Source organism: Manis pentadactyla, chromosome 9 (genome assembly GCF_030020395.1).
Source record: "Manis pentadactyla isolate mManPen7 chromosome 9, mManPen7.hap1, whole genome shotgun sequence".
Classification (NCBI taxonomy): domain Eukaryota; kingdom Metazoa; phylum Chordata; class Mammalia; order Pholidota; family Manidae; genus Manis; species Manis pentadactyla.
Genome location: NC_080027.1, coordinates 12,120,777 through 12,144,893, shown reverse-complemented (window position 1 = coordinate 12,144,893; position 24,117 = coordinate 12,120,777). Strand labels below are relative to the sequence as shown.

The 24,117-nt window shown below is 49.2% G+C and overlaps 1 protein-coding gene across 4 annotated transcripts in view; it reads left to right on the top strand.

The window, feature by feature from the left end:
- Positions 1-24,011, top strand: part of DPP3 (dipeptidyl peptidase 3) — a 30,965-nt gene extending 6,954 nt beyond the window's left edge. For 3 of the 4 annotated variants that reach the window (XM_036930082.2, XM_036930075.2, XM_057506866.1), the window contains exons 3-18: positions 2,946-3,035; positions 3,598-3,735; positions 4,297-4,371; positions 4,943-5,036; positions 7,906-8,036; positions 8,152-8,282; positions 8,359-8,417; positions 10,761-10,955; positions 11,162-11,274; positions 11,637-11,729; positions 13,095-13,157; positions 13,255-13,379; positions 13,483-13,603; positions 14,660-14,839; positions 20,803-20,965; positions 23,502-24,011. In XM_036930082.2, coding sequence (XP_036785977.2) covers positions 2,946-3,035; positions 3,598-3,735; positions 4,297-4,371; positions 4,943-5,036; positions 7,906-8,036; positions 8,152-8,282; positions 8,359-8,417; positions 10,761-10,955; positions 11,162-11,274; positions 11,637-11,729; positions 13,095-13,157; positions 13,255-13,379; positions 13,483-13,603; positions 14,660-14,839; positions 20,803-20,965; positions 23,502-23,674 — 1,944 coding nt within the window. In that variant the 3' untranslated portion in view covers positions 23,675-24,011. Of the gene's footprint in view, positions 1-2,554; positions 2,654-2,945; positions 3,036-3,597; positions 3,736-4,296; positions 4,372-4,942; positions 5,037-7,905; positions 8,037-8,151; positions 8,283-8,358; positions 8,418-10,760; positions 10,956-11,161; positions 11,275-11,636; positions 11,730-13,094; positions 13,158-13,254; positions 13,380-13,482; positions 13,604-14,659; positions 14,840-20,802; positions 20,966-23,501 lie in introns of those variants that run through there. The other variant, XM_036930111.2, reaches the window with a different exon arrangement.
- Positions 24,012-24,117: the final 106 nt, after the last annotated feature.

The following is a 24,117-nucleotide window of genomic DNA, read 5'->3' as shown; positions in this document are numbered from 1 at the left end:
ACTTCCTCAATTTGATAGACTACCCACAAAAAACCTATGACTAACATACTTAATGGTGAAAAACTGAGATCAGAAACAAGGCAGTGCTATCTCCTCTCACCACTACTTTCAAAATTGTACTGGAAGTCCCAGCTAATGTTAAAAATAAGATTAAAGGAAATAAAAGATTGAGAAGGAAAACATAAAACCATCTTTGTTCATGTATAAAATGACCACCTATGTAGAAAACCAAAAATAATTGAAAAGAAAACTCCTGAAACTAAAAAAGCAATTACAGCAAGGTTGCAGAATACAAAGTTAATATACAAAAGTCCATCACAGACCAGGAATAAAAAAGTAGAATTTGGAATTTAAAACACAATACCATTTCTAATAGCACTACCCCCAAAATGAAATAATTGTAAATTCAACAAAATATGTACAAGACCTATATGAGGAAAACTGTAAGACTCTGATGAAAGATAATAAGTAAGCAAAGAGGCATTCCATGTTCATGGATAGGAAGATCCAATATTGTCAAGATGTCAGTTCTTTCAAACTTGATCTATAGATTCAATGCAATCCCAATCAAAATCTCAGCAAGTTACTTTGTGGAGGCAAACAACCCAGAATAGCCAACATAATAGTGGAGAAGAAGAACAAAGTTGTGGAGTACTGGTACCTCTAGATTTCAAGACTTACTATAAAGCTATAGTAATCCACACAGTGTGGTATTGGCAAAAGGATAGACAAATAGATCAATAGAATAGAATAGAGAGCCCAGAAATAGACCTCATAAATACAGTCAACTAATCTTTGACAAAGGAGCAAAGGCAACATAATGGAGCAAAAAATAGCCTTTTCAGCAAATGGCACTGGAACAACTAGGTATCCATATGCAAAAAAAAAAACTAGACCCAGACCTTATACCCTTTGCAAAAATTAATTAAAAATGGATCACAAACTTAAATATTAAATGCAAGACTATAAAACTCCTAGAAGATAACATAGGAGGAACTCTAAACCTTCAGAATGGAGATGACTTTTCAGGTGTAACACCGAGTATAATCCATGAAAGACATAATTGATGGGCTTCATTAAAATGAAAAATTTCTTGGTGAAAGACACTGTCAAGAGAATAAGTCACAGATGGAAAAACTACTTGCAAAAGATACATTTGATAAGGAAGGGACTGCTATCCAAAATATACAAATAATTTTTAAAACAACAATAAGAAAACAAGCAACTCGATTAAAACATGGGCCAAAGACCTTAACCAGGGTAGTTAACCAAAGAAGACACAAAGATCGCAAATAAACATGACAAAATGCTGCACGTAGTATGTCAGGGAAATGCGAATTAAAGAAATGATGAGATATCACTACACATCCATTAGATTGGCCAAAATCTAGAACACTGACAACAAAATCTAAACACTGGCAAAAATGTGGAAGTACAGTTTTTCTTGTTCATTACTGGTGGGAATGCAAAATTATACAGCCACTGGAAGATGGCTTGGCAGTTTCTCACAAAACAAACATTTTTACCGTATGATCCAGCAATTGCACTGGTGTTTACCAAGGTGAAAACATCCACACAAAACCTGCATATGGATGTTTTAGCAGCTTTATTCATAATTGCCAAAATTTGGAAGCAACCAAGATGTCTTTCAATAGCTGAACCAGTAAACTGTGATACATCCAGACAGTGGAATATTATTCAGTGCTAAAAAGAAATGGGGCACCATGCCATGAAAAGACACAAAGAACATTGAATGCATATTACTAAGTAAAAGAAGCCAATCTAAAAAGGCTACGTACTGTATGATTCCAATTATATGATATTCTGGAAATGGCAAAACTATGGAGATAATAAAAAGGTCAGTCATTGCCAAGCATTGGGGAAGGGTGGAGCCCAGAGGATTTTTAGGGCAATGAAACGACTGTATAATACAGGCAATGTAGCATACATAATGGTGGGTATATATCATACATCTATCCAAACCCATAGAATGTACAACACCAAGTGACCCTAATGTAAACTATGGTCTTTGGCTGGTGATGTGTCAGTGCAGGTTCAGTTGTGACAAATGTACCACGTAGTATAGGATGTTATAATGCGGGAGGTTGGTGGATGTGGGGGCAGGGCGTACATGTGAAATCCCTGTACCTTGTGCTTGGTTTTTCTGTGAACCTAAACGTACTCTAAAAAATAAAGTCTGTTAAAAAAAAGAGAGTTACTGGCTCACATAATTGACAAGTCCAGGGCTAGGAAGGCTTCAGGCATGGCTAGATTCAGGGGCTCAGTGATACCATTGTGCAGTCTTCATCTCTATCAGCTATCTTCCCTCATTCTAGTAAGGAGCTCCAGGGGCTGCAGGCTTGATGATTCTTACTCTAAAAGAGAGGCTCTTTAACACTGGGAAATTGCCTGGGTAGCCAGCTTGGGCCTGTGCCCACCCCTGGAGTGGCAGAAGGGAGGTCCCTCCCCCTCCCAGGAGGAAGTCTTGTTGCCAGAGGAAGGGAAACATTTTTTGTCAGCAAAAACCATAGAGTAGATGACCAAGGCCCTCCAGCTGTACCGTTCGATGCTTCCCGTGCCGGCTGCCTGTCAGGTTGGGAGCAGGGGACAGGATTTCTGCTGAAGGCAGTGGTGTCTGAACTGGGCCTCAAAGGTCTTATGGGATGGCTGCAGTTGGGTGGGAGGGTGCTGGGCGTAGCAGGAACAGAGATGGGTGGGCGCTTAGATGTTGGTGCTGCTGAGACCAGTTTGGGCGGATGGTGGGTGTGTGAAGATCCATCTGTGAAAGTATGTTGGGCCGGACTGGGCCTCTGGCGTCTGGATGCGGCTCCCAGATTTCTCCACCTCTCCCGAACTAGTCCCTCCGGGGTATTAACCTCTCTGGAAGGAACCTCCCTGGGGCGGGGGAGGCTGGGCCTCCAGGTCTCTGATGCTCCCTCCCCCAGGCGTTCCTGGTTTATGCGGCGGGTGTGTACTCCAACATGGGCAACTACAAGTCCTTCGGTGACACCAAGTTTGTTCCCAGCCTGCCCAAGGTGAGCCGAGCGAGGTGGGCTGGGGAAGGTGGGGAATGCGGGGCTGGTGGGGGTCGGGGGGATGACTCAATGGAGCCTTGACCCCGTTGCCGGGCTATGTGACCTTGGGTGGACCACCCAGCCTTGCGAGCTGCCGCAGCCTCACATAAAGGAAGTGCGGTGGTTCCCCCTCAGCGTGCTTTCTGGGCAGCGAACGGCAGCAGTGCTGTGAACTGCCAGAATGAGCCTGTTGGTCATCACCAGTGACAGTGGAGAAGCCTGGGCACAGGGAGTCCCTCCCCAGGACTGTGGGGCTCCAGCCATCTGGGGCAGAGGTGGCTCCTACTGAGGGCTCTCAGCCCTGACTCTACCCGGGTTGCCTGGTGGTCTTGTTGAAATGCAGGTCTGGTTAAGCAGGTCTGCAGTGGGGCTGAAGTTTGACATTTCTCAGGCAATACGAATACTGCTGGTCCACGGACCGCACTTGGGGCCAGAAGGTCTTACTTAGACTTGGGGGAAGAGCTTGGGAGTGGATGTGGAGGTGTGGGTGGTGTGGCGGAGCCAATGACCTCTTCCCCTGCAGGAGAAGCTGGAACGTGTGATCCTGGGGAGTAAGGCTGCTCAGCAGCACCCAGAAGAAGTCAGGGGCCTCTGGCAAGCCTGTGGGGAGCTCATGTTCTCTCTGGAGCCGAGGCTTCGACACCTTGGACTAGGGAAGGAGGTGAGGCTCCCAACCATACAGGGGAGTGGAGGGTGTCCTTGGAGGCCACCTGGTGTGCAGGGGAGGGTGCATAGTGGGGAGGCCGTGGGTGTTGCCTCACACTCTTGAGGCAAAGCTGTTTCCCACACAGGCCTCGGTTTTACCATCTGTAAAATGGGAGCAGCTTGGATGGCATGCTTTCTAAATGCCCTCCCAGTTCTGACGTCTCGGGATGCTGTATGCAGAAAGGAAGGGAGAAGAGCCGAGAGCTGGAGGGGGCTGAGGAAGGGAAGATGGGAAAGGAGGGGCAGGCTTCCCACCTCTGGAGGCTGTTTGGAGCTGTGGGGTAAGGGACAGCTTGTGAGAGGCTGGAGCAGAGGTGCAGGAAGGCTGGAGGCGGGCCTCTATTTGTTTGTTACAATTTTTTCACCTGGAATGAGATGGAGGGGGCCGGGATTAAGGCTGCTGAGGAGGTGCAGGAAGCCTGGGCCAGAGAGGATGCCCTGGGACGGGATCCACCGGCCACCCTGCGGCCCCTGACCTCAGCAGCTCCTCTTTCCCACCTGTCCTCTGCCCCCACAGGGAATCACCACCTACTTCTCTGGGGATTGTACCATGGAAGATGCCAAACTGGCCCAGGACTTTCTGGACTCACAGGTTTGGGGGTTGGGAACTTGGGACAGTGGTTTGATGGGGTCCCCTCGCCACTGGTGCCCACCACTGGGTCTCAGCTTGGGCCGAGAGACCCGGGCATCTTGGGCCCTTGCCGGGACTTGGGAATCCTTGTGTAAAGTCAGCCTGGCTCTACATGTGCCGGGGAGGGAGCCGCCGCTCCCCACCCAGGCTAATAGGTCCTTTGACAGCCTCAGGGCAGGATGAGGCAGAACGTGAGACCCACTTCCCACTGGACTCTGTCCACTGGTCAGGTTTGCCTCCCCGCTCAGCTGCTCAGCAGCTGTGTGACCTGTCCCCGTGTCTGTGAAACGGGGTCCGCTTCATGCAGCCCTGGGTTAGCTGAGGTCACGCACTTAGTAGAAGTTAGTGCTCGGGGTGCTGAGCAGAGTGGGAGAGTGCCCTGGCCCGCCCACCCTGCTCGCCCCATCCCAGCCCACCTGGCTGGCTCTTCCTCTGTATCTTCTCTCCCTGGTGAGACCCACTTTCCCACCTCCCACCCCACAGCCCACTCTGGACTTGCTGTTCCCCAAACCCCTGCCCTGGTCTTTTCCAGAACCTCAGTGCCTACAACACACGGCTCTTCAAAGAGGTTGACCAGGATGGGAAGCCCTGCTATGTGGTGCGCCTGGCTTCTGTGCTTGGCACAGGTGAGCTGCTTCACACTCCCCTTCCACTCCCTCCTGAGCATTCTGGGACCAGGGTGGAGGGGGCCGCAACTGCAGAGGGGGTAGCCGCAGGGAATAGTAACAGTTATAATAGTTAAGGCACATGTTGGTCCAAGCCTTTCTGGGTGCCTTGCTCTGTGCCGTGCTCAGCGTACTGTGGTACCTGCGCAGTGAGCACTCCCAGCCCCAGTGCTGGCATGGCAGTAAAGATACAGGGGAAAGACATGGAGGCAGGGAGAGGGGTTCCGTTCCACTTGAAAAACGCCACTGTTGTAAGCCTCTGATGGGAGCCATGTATTGAGCATGGTCCCCATCCTCCAGGCAGTGCTACAGAAGATAGCAGTCCACGTAAGCAGTGGGGTAGAGGCTGGATCATGCATCCCATGACAGCCTAGAGGAGAAATCCAAACTGCACGTCAGCGAAGGCTTAATGGAAGAGGTGATCAGATATGTCTTAGAGATTGTGGAGAATATAGAAAGGTGCGGACGGTAAACACACTAAACTCTGCTTCCTAAATATCTCTCAAAGTATCCTCAGGGTAAAGTCCAAATCCACCCCTCAGAGGGCCCCATCATTCAGAACTCTGGTTACAGGTGAAGAAGCATATTTCAAATTTGCCAAAACCAAAAGGGGACTTTATAGGCTTGGATAGTGAAGCTGGAGTGTAATGGCTTCAGGCATAGCTGGATCCAGCTGCCCAGACAGTATTCTCAGAAATTTCTCTCTCCATCTCTTGGCTTGGCTCTCTTTGACTTCATCCACAGCAGGCTGCTCCCACAGAGGGCCTATGAGCCACCAGCCTGGCTATCCCAGCAGAAAGAGGGCCCTTTGCTCTTAGGAGTTTCTTCATAAGGTCTGGGAGTAGCCCTGGCTTCTTTGTTATGAGTCCCATCTCTATCTGTGAACCAGTCCCTGTGGTGAAGGGCCAATCACTGATTGGCTAGATCTGGTCATAAGCCTATCTTGGAGCCAGGTGATGAGGTCAGTCCCTCCTACCATCGGAAAAGGAGGTGGTAGTGATGGGGGAGTCTCAAAGGGAAATTGGGGTCTATTACCGGGTAAGGGAGAAATGGATGCAGTATGGACAGAAACATCCATGCCCCTGTGAGACCTTTGTAACCTGGTCCTCCTCCTCCACTGACCTCCCAGGCCCAGTCTCATATACCCCTAGCCTCTCACTTAAACTCTGTGCCTAGCCATGCTCAGCAACTTGCAGGTCCCTGAGAACCCAGTGTGCTCACATGCCCTCTCTAGGCCTTTACCCATTGCTTCCTACCCGAAATGTCCTCCCTCCCTTGTGAAATCCCTCCCTCTAGGTGTTCACTGGATGAACACCTCCCATTCAGGCCATGCTTGGACATCACCTTTTCCAGACCCTTTTCTTGTCTTCCCATAACTAAGTCCAGGCCCTTCTCTTTTCCCATCAACACACCCAGGATTTTCCCAGTTATTTTTCTGTTGACTCTGAGCTCCTTGTGGAACTGTGTGTTTCACTCACTATTGTCTCCCCAGTGGCTAGTGGTTGGTAGATACTCAGTGTGTGAATAAATGAAGATGGGTGGGGGACTGGACTCCTGGGTGAGGGAACAGCATGAGCCCAAGCAGGGTGGTGGGAAAGTTTTGGAATTAGCTAGCAGTTTGGTTTGACTTGGGAAAAGGATATTGGTTCAAGGGTATAGAAGTAAAACACACCGGACTATAACCTGTACTCAGAGTACAGGATGTGGTATAGACAGTTGTTAAGAGAGGGGCTCTGGAGCCAGGCTGCCTGAGTGTATCAGTTACCTATGGTGGTGTAACAAACAGCTCGTGTCTAGTTGATGATGTCTGAGTCCTCAGCTGGGAGTCTTGGAGGCTAGGGCTGTCCGTCAGAATACCTCATGTGGCTTCTTCACATTGCTCATGGTGACCGGGCTCCCGGAGAGCCAGGCGGCAGCTGTCACCTTTTACGACCTAGCCTCAGCAGTCACGTGCCATCACTTCTGCTGTAGTCACAGGCCTGCCCAGGCTCAAGAGGAGGGAATGTAAGTGTCCTTCACATCCTGATGGGAGAAGTCACATTGGGAAATGGCAGATGGGAGATACCATGGCTATCTTTTTTTTTTCCCCGTATAACCTAGAAGTAGTATATTATATTGATCAGAGACAACAATACAACATTTGGTCAGAGACAAAAGTACAAAATACAATAATGTATCAGTATCCTGGTGCTTCTGTAATAAATCACTACAAATTTAGTGGCATAAAGCAACAATAAATTTATTCTGTTGTAGTTCTGGGGGGTCCAGTCTAAAACAAGACTGCAATTCCTTCTGGAGCCTTGGAGGAAGTCTGTTAGGAAACAGACTTGGAATTGCAGAAAAGCTCTCCCATCTCAGCTTCTAGAGGCTGCCTGCGTCCCCTGGCTCATGTCCCCTTCCCCACAACTCCAGCTTCTTTCTCCTCTCATCACTTCTACCTCCCTTTCACCCTCTTGCCTCCTTCTTATAAGGCCCTTTGTGATTATATTTAGGGTATGATTATCTTTTAAAATACAGTCTGCCACACTGGGTTTGAATCCCTCTCTGCCACTTGCTGCCTGTGTGTGACCTTAGAGACTGACTTTACCTCTTGGGGCCTTTGTTTCTTCTTCATCTTTAAAATGAAGATAATCATTTCCTTCTCCCTCCAGAGTTGATGTGAGGCTCAAATGAGTTAACACATGTTAACTTATAACATCTCATGGTACATAATTATATATTTTTGAAGATGAGTAATAGGGAGCCATTGAAGATCTTATATTAAAAGGGTGAGATGCCTTCTGGGGTGTCTTATGCTAACCTTTTCCCTGAGCGATCCCTCTTCCGTCAGAGCCTCCTCTGGATTCTGAAATGACTTCCAAGCTGAAGAGTTATGAATTCCAGGGGAGCCATTTCCAGGTGACCCGCGGGGACTATGCACCCATTCTTCAGAAGGTGGTGGAGCACCTGGAGAAGGCCAAGGTAGGGTTGGCTGGCTGGGGCCAAGGCGTGTGGGCTCTGGACCCCTGGGGGTAGCAAAACGGGATATGGGCATGGGTGGGTGGCCTGAGGCTGACTGACCCCTGTTCATGCCCAGGCATGTGCAGCCAACAGCCGCCAGGAACAGATGCTGGCCCAGTACATAGAGAGCTTCACCCAGGGCTCCATTGAGGCCCATAAGAGGGGCTCTCGCTTCTGGATCCAGGACAAAGGCCCCATCGTGGAGAGGTGCGGCGCCCCACCTTCGCCCCTGCCCTGCCCCCTCCTGTCACCCCTCCTCCATCTCTGCCCTTCTCTCCCCCAGTTACATCGGGTTCATCGAGAGCTACCGAGACCCCTTTGGTTCCCGTGGAGAGTTTGAAGGTAACTTCTAGGAGGAGGCAGGTCAGGCGGGGACCCCTTACCCTGTCCCGCAGGTCTCTCCACCTCAGCAGTGCTGGAAACAATCACGACAGCCCGCGTTGAGGATCTGCCGTGCCCTGGGCACTTACTGTGTTAGCTTCCTTGGACGCCATCATCGCCCAGGGATTTCTTTCCTCCCTTCGCGGACATGGGAACTGAGGGGCAGTTGGTGTATGGCCCAGACGAGGCATGTGGCTCTGAGCAGCTTTGCTGTGCTGCCTCTGGTGTCTGGTCCCAGCACAGACTCCCTCCGTTCCAAGCCCGCTTTTCATTCACCCTACCTTGGGGCAACTAACCCCGCCTCTGAGCATCAGCCAGTCCCTTTGGATGTCTGGGGATGTGACATGTTAGGTGCAGACTACTCAGCCCAATGCCAGGCACATAAAAGGCACTGGGTGAGTGGGGGTGTAATTCACATTATGACTGTCAGCCTTACTTGGCCACTGTCATCCCAGGGAAGGTGGCAGGCTGCCTCATCCCTCATGCCCACACTCCCTGGAGACCCACCTATGCAAGGCCGGGCATCCAGCCTGAGGATTCTTCCTGCCACGCCTTATCCTCCCAGCACCTAGATGTAGAGTCTGGAGCATCCAACCACTGAAAGCCAGAGGTTACCCAGGAGGAGAGAGGAGAGCCCCAGCAGCCCACAGGGGCTTGGATCTGAGCCCCTACATGCAGGCCCAGCGACGAGGAACGTGGGGCAGGCCGTGCAGGGGCTTTGGGGGAGACAGGTGTGCATCCGTGCAGCTTTCCTGCCCAGGTTCTGATCCACCAGGCCTGTTCCAAGGGCTGAGACCCCAGGGCCTCCTCAGAGGCCACAGCTCTTTGATCTCAGTGCCTCCACCCCCTCATACGTAACTCATTGTGATTATTAGAGAAGTTGATGGCCAAAAATTTTGAAAATACTGGAAAAAAAGAAGCTGTGATCATACCCACCCCATGGTTGAAATTTGGAGTATACATTTTATCTTTTGTTTTTATATAGAGCTATAAATGTTTAAAAACATGCGTATGTGCATGCTATTTAAAAATCCCTGTTTGTTGTAACTGGAACAGTACGCAAGTATGTAGGATAAAATGTGAAATCTCCCCTTTGCTACCCTCCATGTCACTCCCTCCAGGCGTCACCAGAGTTCACAAACCTTCTAGACCTTTGTTTAAGCAAGCACATGCACACACTCACATGCTACTTTTAATTCATCTGGGTAAATGAGATTATACTCTACATACCGTTCTGCCACTTGCTTCTTCACTTACTGATACGTCTTGGATATCTTCATACTGGTACATACAGACCTGCCATGTTCTTTTTAGTAATTGCATAATTTCACAATATATCATAAATAATTCTCCCTGACATTTGACATTGTACTACACATCTGACAGTTGCCTTGTGTGCTGTTATATAGCTGCCCCCTAACTTATTTACCTAATCTCTGACTGTTGGACATTTCGGTTGCCTTCCTTTCTTTGCTATTTTAATCATCCTGTTTTCCTGGCCTGGTGTGACAATTCTGCCTGGTACAGTGGATCCAGACAGAGAGACTTTGCAGAGCCCCACCCTTGGAAAGGTTAACCCATTCTGCTCAAGAGCCTGACCAGGCAGCAGTCTAGGCCAGACCTTTCCAAGGTACAGCCCATGCAGGGGTAACAGGAATTACACCAAGAAGGGCTCAGTGCTAAGCAGCAAGGGGTCTTGCCTGCAGGACTCTGCAGTGCCTTAGGAACCTCTAAGTATTTAGAGATCAATTATATAGTACTGCCCAAACTTATTTCACCAGAGAGCTCTTTGTTTATGAAGGCTCTCGTAGAAACTGTTTCCTGTGGAGTGCAACTTCGGAAACACTGCTTTGAGCTAGGAACTTGAACTGCTTTAGATCTAAAAGGCACAGGCCTAGCCTTGGTGCAGCAGCCTCACTCTGCCTCACAGCCAGATGCTCTAGCTGTGCAGGACAGCTCACAGTTCCTCCAAAGGGAAATGCATCTTTCTTTGCTCATGTGGTCCCTTCCACTGGGAATCTGGTCCTTTCCCCACCACCCCTAGGTACTCCCCAAAACTTCTATATGGTCCATCTCAGATGTTACCCGGTGAGGCCTTCTCTCTACCCCCACCCACCTCAAACAGTGACTTTAATGAAGGCAGAGCCCAGGCCTGGGTCACTGTTCATCCCAGTGGCCAGCACAGGGTCATGGTGTACAAGCATCCAGTACATACGTGATGGCTGGAGGGGTAGGGGGTTGAGGAAAGGGTGGGAGGTGGGATCCCTCCCCTACCCGGCCAACCTCCCCTTCCCTCCCCTGCAGGCTTTGTGGCCATGGTGAACAAAGCCATGAGTGCCAAGTTTGAGTGGCTGGTAGCAAGTGCAGAGCAGCTGTTGAAGGAGCTGCCCTGGCCCCCAGCCTTCGAGAAGGACAAGTTCCTCAGCCCCGACTTCACCTCTCTGGATGTTCTCACCTTCGCTGGCTCCGGCATCCCTGCTGGCATCAACATCCCCAACTGTGAGCTTCCCCAGGCCTGGTCCGTCCCACCGTGACTGTGTCCCCTGAACCCCCAGGAGTGTCTGCTTAGAGTCGCTCTGTCCGCCTCCACACACTCATGCTGGCCACAAATTGCTGCTCAGTTCACCATCTTAGCCTGTTCATTTTGTCTGTGACCCTTGACCTTTGCCCCTTTTCCCTGTTACCCTTCCCGCCTTTTCCTGCAGATGATGACCTGAGGCAGATGGAAGGCTTTAAGAATGTGTCACTGGGGAACGTGCTGGCCGTGGCCTATGCCACGCAGCGGGAGAAGCTTACCTTCCTGGAGGAGGATGACAAGGTGGGCATTGGCAGCCCGAAGGTCAGGGTGGGCATGGCCTGCCCGGCTGACCCAGGAAGGCAGACTGTCCAGTGCAGGGGAAAGGAAAGAACACTGCTTTGGTCCTGGCTCTGCCACTTCCCGGCTGCCCTGCCACTTCCTGGCCTTGGGACTGGGGAGCGTGTTTCCTCAGCTGTCACATTGGAGGCCTCCCTTCCTCCAGGGGTGTCACAAGGGTGAGATGGGCCGTGTGGTGCTCGGTGTGGGGCCTGGCCGATAGTAGGCCTCTATCGAATGTGCATTATGATGGCCTGGCAGAGGGGGAGTTGGCAGGCTGCGTGCTGTGCGGGGACAGTGAACAGCAGGGCTCTCTGTCTTGGCAGGACCTGTACATCCGCTGGAAGGGGCCCTCCTTTGATGTGCAGGTGGGACTGCACGAGCTGCTGGGCCACGGCAGCGGCAAGCTCTTTGTGCAGGTGAGAACTGGCCAGTGGACCCCGTGTCGTCAGACCTCCCTGGGGGTGAAGCTGCTCCCTCCAGTGGGCATGGCCTGCCAGAGGCTTTGGGCCAGGTAGGGAAGTGGCAGTCACTGGGGATGTCCCTGTCTTGCCCAGCCCTGAGGATCGAGTGGTTGCAGAGGGGCCTGCAGGAGAGTCCAGCTGGGAACCCCTCACCACAGTCTTTGGCACAGGTAGAATTGTTTGGCCCGAGTCTCGGACGCCTGCCCTGAGGGCGTGGCTTAGAAAGCCCTGGAGACAGGGAGGCTGGGAGGTGGCCCAGCCTGAGGCTACAGCACTGTCTGTCTTTGTACCGCTTTTCCTGGAGCCTGTACCTCTCCAGGTATTACGGGGAGCCACCTCTCCGCAGAGCAGCCCCTTTCTGCCACCTGGTCGAAGTGGCTGGAGTCCGCTTGATACCCACTCAGGGAATATGAAAAAGACAGCCTTTCTGGCAGGCCGGAAAGAGCCCATCATGGACCCCCAGCATGGCGCTGTGCAGATGACCTCAGATGAGGCACTGGGGCGAGGACACAAGGAGGATTCAGAGCAGCTGCTGGGGGCTTTGAAGTCACAGGGCAGTGGGGACAAATGTGGCCACTCTGGCCTGGGACAAGTCAGTTCCCCTCACGAGCCTCAGTTGGCCCATCTGTAAATGGGGTTCCTGACCCCTACCAGGTGGGATGTTACAAGGAACAAACGTACCTGGGCTTGCCTGACACAGCAGGCCCTCTGGAGATGGGCATTAGTATTAAAGGACTGTGCTTGGAGGTTATGTGCTCACATTACACTTTGGGGCTCCTAGTCCCTGAGCCTCCATGTCTTCCTCTGTGAAGTGGGGCAATAGGAGAGACTTCCCTGGAGGGTAGCTGTGTGGATTGAATGTGTGGTGCATGAAAGACACTTGGTACATGGAACGGACCGTAAAGCTGATGCTTGATGGAAGCCGAGGATCGTGTGCCGAGTGCCTCCGCCAGCATGGGAGGGGACTGGGGGCATGGAGCCGGGCTTTCTGGCCCCCGACCAGGACATCTCTGGGGTCTGGGTCTTCATGTGACTTTGGGCAAGTCTCTCTGCTCTCTGGCCCCCAGTGTCCTCTTGTGCAGTGGGGCAGTGGCTCTGGCCCTTCCAATTGCCAGGGGCTCCGGGAGGGCCGCGGTGTCACAGGACTCAGGTTGGATGCAGCGGTTTATGTTGACGGACCTGCTGCCCTTGCCATCTGCTTGCTGCTCCCCGGTCACCTTTCTGAGCCACTCGTCAGGCCCTTGGGTCCCAGGGCTGAAGGCTAATCTGGGGCATGGGCACCTTTCCCTCATGTGCGCCATGTTCCTGACACTCCTGCAGGATGAGAAAGGAGCGTTCAACTTTGACCAGGAGACAGTAATCAACCCAGAGACGGGGGAGCAGGTGAGGGCCGCTCAGCAGAGCCCCAGGGTGCTGGGAGGGTGGGCACTGACAGAATGGCAGCCACCCCTAAGCCTGCTTCCTGGGCCTCCCCTCCCAGATTCAGAGCTGGTACCGGAGTGGGGAGACCTGGGACAGCAAGTTCAGCACCATTGCCTCCAGCTACGAAGAGTGCCGGGCTGAAAGCGTGGGCCTCTACCTCTGCCTCAACCCCCAAGTGCTGGAGTATGAGCAGCAGGCCTGGGGGGTGGGCCTCCTCTGTGGATGGGTGGGGTGCTGGCAGGGAGGGCAGGGCCCAGGCAGCCTCTGACTGCCCCTGCCCCCACAGGATCTTTGGCTTCGAGGGGGCTGATGCGGAAGATGTGATCTACGTGAACTGGCTCAACATGGTTCGGGCTGGGCTGCTTGCTCTGGAGTTCTACACCCCTGAGGCCTCCAGCTGGAGACAGGTGGGGCCCCAAGGGGTTGAAGGGAGCATCCGCAGGGCCAAGATCAGGGTTCTAGTACGTGACAAACTGTATCTGAGGCACGTGAACCGAGCTTAATCCCAGCCTCCACCGCTTCTGGGGGCAATTCACAGCACTGTTGTGAGCCTCGGTGACCCTGTCTATGAAATGGGAGTAATAGGTCTCCCTGCGACCTTGAGGATGAATCGGATGAGGTGATTTTACAACTAGTAGATGATTTGCAGAAAACTTACTCTGTGCCGTGCATAGTTCTAAACACTTTACCTGATTTAACTCACTTGTTCCCAGTATCAACCCTTGAGGTAAGTACTGTCATTGTCCTCATTTTAGAAAGGGGGAAATTGAGGCACAAAGAAATTAAGTAACTTGCTGGTAAGGCAGGATTGAAATCCAAGCATTCTGCCTCCAGAGCTATTGGGCTAGACTGGTTTTGAGACCGACATGGAAATAGGCAAGCAATAGAAAAGCGTTTGAAAGTCAGGTAAGTGTGATTTGAGGAGGCAATATTATGTTATCAAAAGGACACATGTTTTACAGTCAGGAAACTTAGGTCTGAGTCTTTGCTCTCCCTTACCAGCTGTGTGACTCTGAATAAGTTACTTCACCTCTTTGGGCCTCTGTTTTGCCGTCTGTAAACTGGGGATAATGGGGCCCACTTGGTCTCAATGCTGAAAGCAGATAAGATCGTGGAGGAGAAAGTGCTCAGGGTCCTGGTGAAGGGACCCTGGGAGTAACTACTGTCATCATGATGGGGTTTAGAGCAGCAAAGGGCGTGGGGGGATAACAAGGGTCCTGGGTCCTGCCTAGAAATGGCCTCCCTGTCTCCCAGGGCAGCCTTTCCTCCCCAGTGAGCAGAAAAGGGAGGAGACATTTGAGGGGAGAAGAATAGGCAGAAAAAGACTCACAGGGTCGGGGAAGTAAAACAGTAACAATAATTGACAGTTGATCAGAATATACCATATATCAGGCCTTGGGCCATGCTCTTGATATGTCTTATCTCGGGGCCACAAATGATTCCTTTTTCCTTGACCCTGGCAGGCCCACATGCAGGCCCGGTTTGTGATCCTGAGGGTCTTGCTGGAGGCTGGCGAGGGACTCGTTACTGTCACTCCCACCACAGGCTCTGATGGGCGCCCGGATGCCCGGGTCCACCTTGACCGCAGCAAGATCCGGTCTGTGGGCAAGCCCGCCCTGGAGCGATTCCTGCAGAGACTCCAGGTAAGTGGAGGCCTCTCGCCTTGGAGGCTCCCTCCAGCCTCACCCCATCTCCACGCTCTCTAACAGTGCCCCATAAACTCATCTGTTATTCATTTATTCATCCACTCATTTGATGAATCTGTATGCCAAATGTTACCATGTGCCAGGCACTGGGAACCAGCTGCAAACAATTTCTTATACTGTAGTGAAGGAAGGTGGACAATAAACATGTAAACAGTAAGTGACTGAGATAGTTTTAAATCATGATGAGAGCTGTAAAGACAATAAAATGTGGTGATGTGATAGCAAGTGAGATTGGAGGGGAAAGGAATAGAGTCACCGTAACCTGGGTGATCAGGGAAGGCTTCCTGGATGAGGTGGCGTTTAAGCTAGAATTTGAGTGCCAAAGGGGAACCAGCTGCAAGAAGATCTGAGAGCAGGGGAAACAGAAAGCACAAGGGCTGGTCTTAGGACTGGAGTGAGCTTGGTGGGCTGAGTGACAGAGGCAGGCCTGCAGTTTGGTGAGGAAAGGAGGAAAGGACAGTGTCAGCACAGGTTTCCCTCCCAAATCTAATCAGCTGTGAACTGGGGCATCATACTTGGCCTTGCTGGGCCCCACTTTTCTTATCTGTCAAATGGGATGCATCGCCTGCTTTACCTGGCAGGAATTAAATGAAAGCAACATATACATGGAACTGAGCAAATAGAATGTTGTGTTATCCAAGTCATTGTGACATGCAGTGTGGTCCAGGACCAGCAGTGTTTCCCAGGAGGTTAGAAATGCAGATTCTCAGGCCCTCACCCCAGACCGCATGATTCAGCAATTCTGAGAATAAGGCCCGGGAACTTGCATGTTTACTAGCCTGCCAGGTGGTTCTGACACCCAGCAAAGTATGAGGACCCCTGAGAATGCACTCTTCACAGCTCAGTAATTTCCATCAGAACAGGGACCTGCTGGCTGTTAATCTGTAGAAGGCCCAGCCTTCAATTCAGCAAATATCTCTCGATGATTATACTCCCACCTATTTCCAGAAAGGATTTAAGGCATTTTTCCATAAAATATATGCATTTGGCCATTTGGCTTGCCAATGGGTTTCAGCCCCGGGCAAGTTCACTATGGATTCAGTGAGACCAGGGAATGACAATGGAACGTTCTTGGGGTGAAAGGGTTTATTACCCGGCTTGTTCTCCTGGCGATAGGTCGAGCACTAGAATTACCTCTGCTTCCAACAGTCTGCAGTTCTATAATCCTCCTATGTCTCTGTCTCCGCCCAGAGCACTGGCCAGAGCTCTTTATATAGTGACTCAGTCAGTAATAGTTTAGTGCCCATGGGTGCGGAAGCAGTAGCCAGTTAACATCATCAAGTAGTTTAGGTTCAGGTGAGGATCCTGGACACAGGAACCCCAACTTTCCCCAAACCATTAAAGTAAGATAAAATTAGAAATTAAAAATCATTAGACACAAAACGCAATGTGGTGTCTTGGATGAGATTCTGGAACAGAAAAAAAAAAACATTAATGGGGCAACTAGTGAAATCTAAACAAAGCCTAGAGTTTAGTTAGTAATGTACCAATTTCATAAGATGTTAACGACAGGGGAAACTGAGTGTGGGTTATATGAGAACTCTGTACTGTCTTTGCTACTTTTCTATAAATCTAAAATTATTCCAAAACAGTTTATTAATAATAATAATAAGTCACCAGATGAAGGAATCAAATCTGCCAAATCCTAGGCCAATAATGAACTGTGACTGAGTATTGCACAAGCATAGAACTTTCCACTTTAAAGACTGAACCGTCTGGGTCTCTGTACAGGAAGGATCATTCAGCAGATCAGATAGTGTCCTCAGCAATCATTTTAAAGAAGATAACGGAATATGGAAGCATTCTTGGTGTGGCTGTTTCTTCTATCAGCCTCTTCATAAAAGCCAGGAGCGCAGCAAGGAGACAGCAAGCGGGGAAGATGAAGGAAGGCACTTCCACAGGGAAAGGCTTCAGCCAGCAGTCACAAACACAGTCAAAATTTTTGCTCACCTTTGGCCCATCTTGGTAAAATTGGCAAAGTTGGTTATAAATCTGTATTTCTGGCTTGGAAGGATTGACATCAATAGGCTCAAGTCCTATGTAAAAAATTGGCTGGAAGTGAGCAGCAGCCACTGCACTTGGACGTTTGGACTTTGGGGCATTTGGGCATGGCCTGACTCTCCGGTTTGCTGGGCCTGCTCCCTAATACCTGTACTGCCTTAGTCAGGTTTATGATACCATAAACTTGCATCCATGTTGCCAGCTCTCTGTCTGGGTTAAGCCGCTGGGGTCTAACACATCAGCTTGATGAAGGTGTGTTCAGCACTTTTAGGGTGTTAAGTGCCACGGGGAAGAGGGAAAGGTGAGACGTTCTCTGTAACTTTCCTCCAGGAGTTCCCAGTTGGCTTTATTTACCCCAGAGCTAGGGAAAGTCATTCTAACCCTGGGTCTGAGAGGTGGAGGCTTACCTGGAGGGAACCCTAGTAGTAGTCCTGCTTTGCCCCTTGCAAATTGGCAGATGAAGTAAGGATCAGACCCACAGAAAGTCAGATATTCGGGAAAGAACCAAGTTGAATGCCCAAAAATAAACTACATAATCACTGAAACCAAAAATAAGCAGGTCAAACAGGTTTTAGATACAGCTGGAGATAAATTACATAGCATATAGCATAGAAAGACAAAGATAGAAAATGTGAGAGAGGTTAAGTGACATGGAGGAGAGTGTGAACGAGTCTGATGTACATAAACCAAGGTTCTGGGAGGAAAGGGGAGAGAAAAGGAGGGAGAGGGAGTATTAGAAGGGATAATGGCCAAGAATTTCCTAGAACTGATTAAAGACCCAATTCAGAAATCCATCAAGTTTAAGAGTTCAGTGGAGAGAGGGAAATATGGAAAGTTGAAGAAGGAAAATTACGGATGTCAGAGCAGACACAAGTGACCCGAAATAGAAATACAGAGAAGACCAAAAAGCCAAAGTTGATGATTTGAAAAGCTAATAAAATTGGCAAACGTCAGGCAAGATTAGTCAAGAAAAAGAGTGAAGGCACAAATAACAGTAGAAATTTTAAAGGGTACATAACTTCACAGGTAGCAGAAATTTATGGCAATAAAATATACAACTTAGGTGAAATGGACAAATTCCTAGAAAAATAAAATGTATTAAAGTTGACTCACAAATAGATGAATAGATAACTTGAATAGTCCTATAGCTGTTACATAAGTTAAATCAGTGGTCTAAAATATTCATATAAAAATTGCTAAGCAGAGAGTTTGATAGGTGAATCCTACTAAATGTTCAAATAGCGGATGATATCAATTTTACATAAATTCTTTCAGATAACAGAAAAGGAATGTTCTCCACCTCATTTTATGATGCTACTTTGACCAAAATCAGAGTTCAAGAGAGGAAAATGTAAACACCAGAATTCTAAGCAAAATCTTAGCAGGCCAAATCCAGAAAATACCAACTTGGGTTTATCCCAGGAAAACAAAGTTTATTTAACATTAGGAAATATATTTATGAAAATCACCATATTAATAGATTAATGGAGAAAAGCCATGATCATACCATAGCTTTAGAAAAAGCTCTTGAAAGTAATTTATGAAAGTCATTTATATCCATCTATGATAAAAACACTGAGAAAATGCAGCATTACGAAGAATTTTCTTTACTGATAAAGTGTCTCAAAAAATTAAAATACAGTAAATGCCATCTGTTGAAACACTAAAAGATTCTCTTTAAAATCAGGAACAAGTCCAAAATGCTCCTTATTTCGACTTCTGATCAACAGTGTACAAAGTTCCCAGCATTTGGAAGGAAACAAGAAAAATTAAGTTTAGGCATTAGAAAGGAAGAAACAACACACATTATTTGGCAGATATGACTGTCTGTATAGACATGCCAAAAGATTCAGTGAACAATTGTTGAAATTCATAAAAGAGTTGAGCAAGTTTGAATGAAGTGCCAATAAGGTTTTTCATGGAACTGGACAAGCTGATTGTAAAATTTAGATGGAAGCATAAAGGCCCATGAATAAGAATAAGGGCCAAGGTGTTCCTAAGGCAAAAGAGTTTGGGGGACTTGCCCCACTAGATATCAAAATATATTCTAAGATCACTCAGCTCTGTGTGGTCCTGGGGTGGGAAAAAAACAAATTGATCAGTGGAACAGAACCAAAAAGCAGGCATTAACTTTGGTTTATGAAGGACGTGGCATGGCAGATCGCTGGAGAAAGGAGGGGCGGCTTAGTGAGCGGGGCTGGGAGAGTGGATTATCCTTATGGAAACAAATGGATTTCTGCCTTATTCCACACACAGAACCAGTCCCAGAGAGGTGAAAGGTTTAAATGTGAAAGGCAAAGATTCAAACTGAGAGATTATCTTTATGACCTCAGGGTGAGGGAGAATTTCTCCAGACACAAGAAGCACAAGCCATCAAGGAAAAGATTGATCCCTTTAACATCATTAAAGATAACTTTTGTGAAGTAAATCAAAGACAGGTACCCTATGATTTCACTTATATGTGGAATCTAAAAAAAAGACAAAACAAAACAGAAACAGACTCATAGATACAGAGAACAACCTGGTGGTTGCCAGAGGGCAGGGAGCTCGGGGGAAGGGGAAACTAGATGAAGGGGATAAAGAGGTACAAACTTCCAGGTATAAAATAAATAAACCCCAGGGATGTAATATACAGCATAGGGAATACAGTGAATAAGATCGTAATAACTTTCTATGGTGCCAGAGGGTGACTAGACCCGTGGAGGTGATCATTATATAATGTATAAAAACATTAAATCACTGTGCTGTACACTTGAAACTAATATAATATTCTGTTAGTTATAACTCAATGAAAATGAATAACTTTTAGTCATCTTAAGTTGCCATAAAGAATGTGAGAAGCCGAATGTTAAGCTAGGAGAGGGTATTTACCACATATGTGTTAACAAAAAGTTAGTGTCTAAATATATAAAGAACTTAAAAAGACAAAGAAGAAAAGACAGCCCAACAGAAAAATAAGCAAAACACCCGAACAGAAGAAAAATCACCACTTTGTGGGGAGATGTTCAATCCTCTTCATGTTGGGAACCAGGGAAACACAACTTGAACCACATGAGTTTTATACCCCCCAGTTGGTCAAAAATGAAAAACTGCCAACCCCAAGCTGGTATGCTGAGCAGAAAAGACTGCCACCCACTGTTTGGGGGGTATAAACTGGTGCAGCAGCTTTGAGAAAGAGTCCTTGAAGGTTGAGCATTCACCTGCCCTCCGGACCGTCGGTTGTCCTGGAGAAACCTGCCCCTGTTCCTCAGGAGGCGTACGGGGTGTCCACAGTGCCGCTGGTGGCAAAATCTACAAGTTCCGCATCAACAGTGGAAGACACTGGATTGGGGTATGTTTAAGGGTGAATGAACTATAGCTGCATCCACACCAATGGCTCTCAAACATAACTGGAGCAGAAAAAAGCAAATCACAAATCCAGAAAAAAATGAAGTCATATATGGTGGAGAGTAGAGTTCAGGGAAGACAAGGGAATAGGGAATAATCAGCACAGAATTGAGGACTGTTTGCTCAAATAGGGGGTGGAAGGGGGCATTCCAGGGGGGCAGCTACACTAACTCTTAAGGTGGGTGGTGGGTGTACAGGTGTCGTAACTGTTCTTCATAACATTTATACTATTTTGTATGTGAAATGTTTTATTAAAAAAAGTGGTGGTAATGTCTTCCTTGTCTATCACTGAAATGAGACAATCAAATGAGAAACATTAACAGTCACTTTAATGGGCACTTACATGTACCAGGCACTCCACCTGCATTTCTCAGGGCCTCAGCTCAGTAACCTACATGAGAGCAGATACCGTCTAGGGCTGGGCACCATCAGCTGTGGCCCCTGGCAAAGCCCTGTGGACGGATGCAGGCTGGGTGCCCATCAGAGGCACTAACTCCTCTGCCTTCCCACAGGTGCTGAAGTCCACAGGGGATGTTGCCGGAGGCCGGGCCTTCTATGAGGGCTATGCGGCGGTCACGGATGCACCCCCGGAGTCCTTCCTTACCCTCAGGGACACAGTGCTGCTCCGCAAGGAATCTCGGAAGCTCATCGTTCAGCCTAACACTCGTCTTGAAGGTAATGCCCTCCTGAGACCCGTTTGGTTGGGGGCCATGCAAGGTATTACAGGAGCACGAAGGAGGCCTGGCGTTGACCCCAGGCTGGAAAAAGGCTAGCTGGGGTGGCTCCTGCCTCTCTCCCTTTCTGCCATTCCACCCTGTGCCAAACCTCAGACTAAAACCTCGGCATCTACCACTCTCCCCACGCCACCACCCTGCACACGCAGGGTCATGCTGCTTGAAAGACAGCAACGGGTTTGAGGCAGGCCAGTGGAGCGGAGGCTGGGGGAACACAGGCTCTGGGCTTATGGGGAAGTCAGGCATGGTACCTGAGAACTGGGCCCTCCAGGTTCCCGGGAGCAAGGTCAGTGAGGCAGCGAGTTGGGTCCCAGTGGGCCAGGTGGAACCCATGGGCCAGTGTGACTCGGCCGAGCCCGGGAGAGAGATGAGCAGTTCCGTGATCCCTCTCGCTTCTCATGTGATTGCATGTCCAAAGACCCTCATCCTGTCTGTGCCCTGCTTGGACCGTTTGTCCTTGGGGTCCCAGCACCTTGCTGCATTCACGTCCTCTCACCCCTTGATTTGTCTTTCCCAGCACCTGCCATGTGAGGCACCTGAGGAGAGGTGGTGCTGTGCACTGATTAGAGTGTGAGCCTCAGAACTGCTCTGCAACCTTGGCCTGGTCATTTAACCTTTCTGGGCTCTGGTGTCTTCATTCATAAAGCCAGTGTAGATTGCAGGCTGACAATCCTGCAGTGAATCTGAGTGAAGTAGTGCCTTCAAGTTCTAAGTGCTTTCCATGGATTAACCCTCAAATCCTAACAATAACCCAGTAAGGTAGGTATTTTTATTATCCCCATTTTACAGATAAGGAGATAGTTGGGCAGAGTCTGTTGCCCAAGGCTTACAGCTTTTTACTGGTGGAGCCAGTGGTCAAACTAAGAGCATCTCCTCCTCACTCCCTCAGTCACTGGCAGTTGTGAGGGTTAAATGCAATAATTACCTCCTACTGGTGAGGGAAAAGCATTTAAGAAGCTTATTCCCAGCTCTACTGCCTACTGCAGGGACTCCCTAGGACTTGGCATGACCCCTGACCCCTTCTCCCTGGCTCACTGCAGCCTCCCAACTCTCTAGACCCCGAGCTCACCTGGTCTTGTAGCCTTTACACTCACTGTCCCCTCTGTGGGCACAGTCCTCCCCCAGATCCGTGTCTGGCTGGTCCTTCTGGTCATTCGGGTCTCTGTTAAATGGCATCTCCTGGGAGAGGCTGTACCCCTCAACCTAAAGCAATCCCTTCATGCACCCGGCACTCTGCCACTTTCCCGTATGCCTCATCTCCATGACAGCAGGAGCAGTGTCCCCAAGCCTGCACACAGGAGTGCTCAACGCCCGTCTGATGAGGGAATGGATGAGTCATGCCGGGTACTAAGAGGTGCTCGTTACAGGGACACCACTGCCAGCCCTGTGTGGCCCATTGGGGATAGAGAAGTGAGTTGGATTGGAACCAGGCCCTCACCTCTTGCAGTTCAGTCTATTAGGAGTAAGACAGAAATGATCATACCAGTTGTACAAACAGTGGTCTGAACACTTAAGAGAAGAGCATGTCTGCCTTTGAGGGAAAGTTCTGGGGAGGAACTGATGGTTAAACTATGCCTGAAGAACAGCTTGGATTTTCAGAGGTGGTGGTGGTGATGGTGGTGATGATGATAGCTAACTTTTGAAAACTTCCATGTGCCAGTCACTGGGTAAAAACCTTCCATGGATTGACTCCCAGCAACCTAATGAGAGGAAGTTGTTATCCTCATTTTTCATCTGGAAACTGAGGCAGAGAGGCTGTGTATTTACCTGAGATCACACAGCAGGTGCAGAACCAGGATTTGAACTTGGACCTGTGCTTCTAGCTATGCACATCCCATGATGCCACAGAGTACAAAATGCTGTGAGTGGGTAGAATAGTGGAAGTGTGTTGAGGGAAATGCTTCTCATGAGAATTCAGGGGATCCCGAGAACAGCCCATGAGTTGAATGGTTCTCTTGGAATAGCCCCATCTAACAGATGGGTAAATGGGCTCAGAGATAATGATGCCAGTGGTAGATAGCACTTGCTGAACATCTACATGATGCACAATTGTATTTAATCACCACACCTTCTTGAGAGAAGAGGTACTGTGTTTGCCCCCACTTTAACGATGAGGACGCTGAGGCCTAGAGAGGCTGAGAATATTGCCCAGCATCCCACAGTAAACAGAGAGAAGCAATTGCTGGACTGTGATCTCCTGGAGGCAAAGGACTGTGTCTGTTTCAACTAACATGGCACAGGAGTAAATCTTCAGTGAATGAAGGAATGGATGAATGCAGTTCACTGACCACTCCCCCTTTAACATTTCCTTCCTCACAGGGTTACTGTAAGCATTAAATTAGATAAAGCATTGTGCACAATTTTTGGCACATGGTAAGAGCCCAGGGAAGAACTGGCTGCTCCTATGATTATAACTGATTCTGTTTTCCTATTAAGACCTTTTCCTGCTGTTGTTTTTTTCTCTGTCTCCTCCCCAGGCTCAGATGTGCAGCTTCTTGAGTATGAGGCCTCAGCTGCTGGCCTCATCCAGTCCTTCTCTGAGCGCTTCCCGGAGGACGGGCCCGAGCTGGAACAGGTCCTCACCCAGCTGGCCACGGCTGATGCCCGGTTCTGGAAGGGCCCCAGCGAGACCCCATCTGGCAAGGCTTGAGGCAGATTTGTTTGACCCCTCCTCTGAGTCCATCAAACCAAGGCTTTTGTGTGTGTATGAGGGGCTGGGGGTGGGACAGGAGCTTGGACCTTGGTGCTACCTCAGCCAAGAGTGGAGACACTACCCCTTGCATTTGTGAGCACTCTCCGGTTTACACAGTGCTCCTCTTGTGTTATCTCGTTCGATCCACACTGCCCTCTGGAGTGGGCCAAGCGGGGCTCCTTATCCTCTTCCCAGATGAGGAAGTGGGGGTTCTGAGAAGCAAGTGGCCTGCTTAGATCCAGTGCTCTTCATGTATTACTTTTATAACCAGAGAAATAAATATGAGAAACCACCACTGTCTTTGCGATGTGTGCAATTGATTCCTTCTTGACTTTGCCTCACTTCTCATTTGCTCCTGGCAGGGTAGGGGGAGCAAGGCCTGGGAAGGGGGAAAAAGGGTC